This window comes from Choristoneura fumiferana, chromosome 19 (genome assembly GCF_025370935.1).
Source record: "Choristoneura fumiferana chromosome 19, NRCan_CFum_1, whole genome shotgun sequence".
Classification (NCBI taxonomy): Eukaryota; Metazoa; Arthropoda; class Insecta; order Lepidoptera; family Tortricidae; genus Choristoneura; species Choristoneura fumiferana.
The window spans coordinates 8480277-8482164 of NC_133490.1; the positions used below are offsets into that span (position 1 = coordinate 8480277).

The 1888-nt window shown below is 35.0% G+C and overlaps 1 protein-coding gene across 1 annotated transcript in view; it reads right to left on the reverse strand.

Moving 5' to 3' along the window:
- Nucleotides 1-39: 39 nt before the first annotated feature.
- LOC141438617 (E3 ubiquitin-protein ligase UBR4-like) overlaps nt 40-1888 on the reverse strand; it is a 37375-nt gene continuing 35526 nt past the window's right edge. Inside the window, exon 10 of the mRNA XM_074102483.1 lies at nt 40-105. Within this exon, the coding sequence (XP_073958584.1) occupies nt 40-105 (66 nt within the window). The remainder of the gene's footprint in view (nt 106-1888) is intronic.

The window sequence follows — 1888 nt, forward strand, 5'->3', positions numbered from 1 at the left end:
ACAGACAGGTAGAGTTGCTTCGGTATTTATTAGTAAGTACTAGCTGTTGCCCGAGGCATCGCCCCCGTTCCAGTCTTTATTTAATTTTTCCACACAAATCTTGTCCTGGCAATAACGATCACAACAAAAAAAAATTTTCACCTCAGCACCTCAAACAAGCAGGTTTTGCTATGAGAAATCAGTGAGCAAAATCGCATTTTGCTCACTTCGTGGGACAAAGCAACTTTTTAATTATTTTTTAAATGCTGAGGACATTGGTCTACTCACAGAATTCCAAATATTTAGAACTTCGCTTTGATCTGTCACTTTCACTTCAACACGAAAAAGCGACAGATAGGATCAAATGTGTTGATTACAATCTTAAATTAAATTTATGGTATTCAAAATATATCGATACCTAATAAATTACATAAAAATAAATATTTCCGAAATGTAAATTTTCCCGTTCTTTTAATAAAGTATGCAACCTCGTTGCACGAAAGCCGCTGCTCTTGTTATTTTTTATATATATTTTCCGTGTACCTACTGCTCTACAGTTGGAATAAATATTTGTCAAATTGAATAAATTTGTAACAAATCTATTTATATTTATGTAGTAGAAATCTTAATAAAATCTATTTAAAGGTTAATAACATTTATAACAAACTAGCTTTTACCCGCGGCTTCGCACGCGTAAACTATTCGGTGTGGTAGCTGCAATTGAAATTTTCGGGATTTTACAAAATTGTGTTGTGAATAACTGTACAAAATTCAAGACTCTAAACCCAGTGCTGAAGTTTCAAAATTTTTCCCTATCCAAATTCAAATGCAAAATTCAAATTCAAATCATTTACTCAGTAAATAGGGCACTTTTACACGTCATTTTTTATACTACCAGCGCTTTCGGAAAGACCATCATTGCCAAGAAGAATGCGTCGCAAGAAACTTGGCAGAAAGTAATTTTTTCAAAATAAAATTACAAATAAAATACTTAAAAACTACAGTATACAATTAAAGAAAAAAATACGAAATAATAATAATAATAATAATACAGGATGTATGGGGTCCTTAGTTACAAAACTATACCGTGGGAATATCGAGATAAAAAGTAGCGTACTTATGTGTTATTCCAGACATACGGCTACCTACATCCAATTTCATGCTTCTAAGCCTAGCGGTTGTTATTTCGACATTTTATTCCTAGGTATCCCGTGGTAATATCGGGTCAAAAAGTCGTCTATGTGTTTTTCTAGACATCCTACATACCAAATTCATGACTCTAAGCTCAGCGGTTAATATTTCAAGATTTTATCCCTATCGCGTGGGAATATCGGTGTAAAAATAGATTATGTGTTATTCCAGAGGTCCAGCTACCTACATACCAAATTTCATGGCTCTAAGCCCAGTGGTTGTTATTTCGAGATTTTATCCCTAGGTATCCTGTGGGAATATCGGGTCAAAAAGTCGCTTATGTGTTATTCCAGAGGTCCAGCTACCTACATACCAAATTTCATGACTGTAAGCCCAGCGGTTAGTATTTTCAAAATTTTATCCTATCCCGTGGAATATCGGGGTAAAAAATAACCTATGTGTTATTCCAGAGGTCCAGCTACCTACATACCAAAATTCATGGCTCTAAACCAGTGGTTGTTATTTCGAGATTTTATCCCTAGGTATCCGTAGGAATATCGAGTCAAAAAGTCCTTACGTGTTATTCCAGACGTTCAACTACCTACATACCAAATTTTATGACTCTACGCCCAGTGGTTATTATTTCAAGATTTTATCCCTATCCCGGGGAATATCGGGATAAAAGTAGCCTATGTTTATTCCAGAGGTCCAGCTACCTACATACTAAATTTCATGGCTCTTAGCCTGCGGTTGTTATTTAAGATTTTATCCCTAGGTA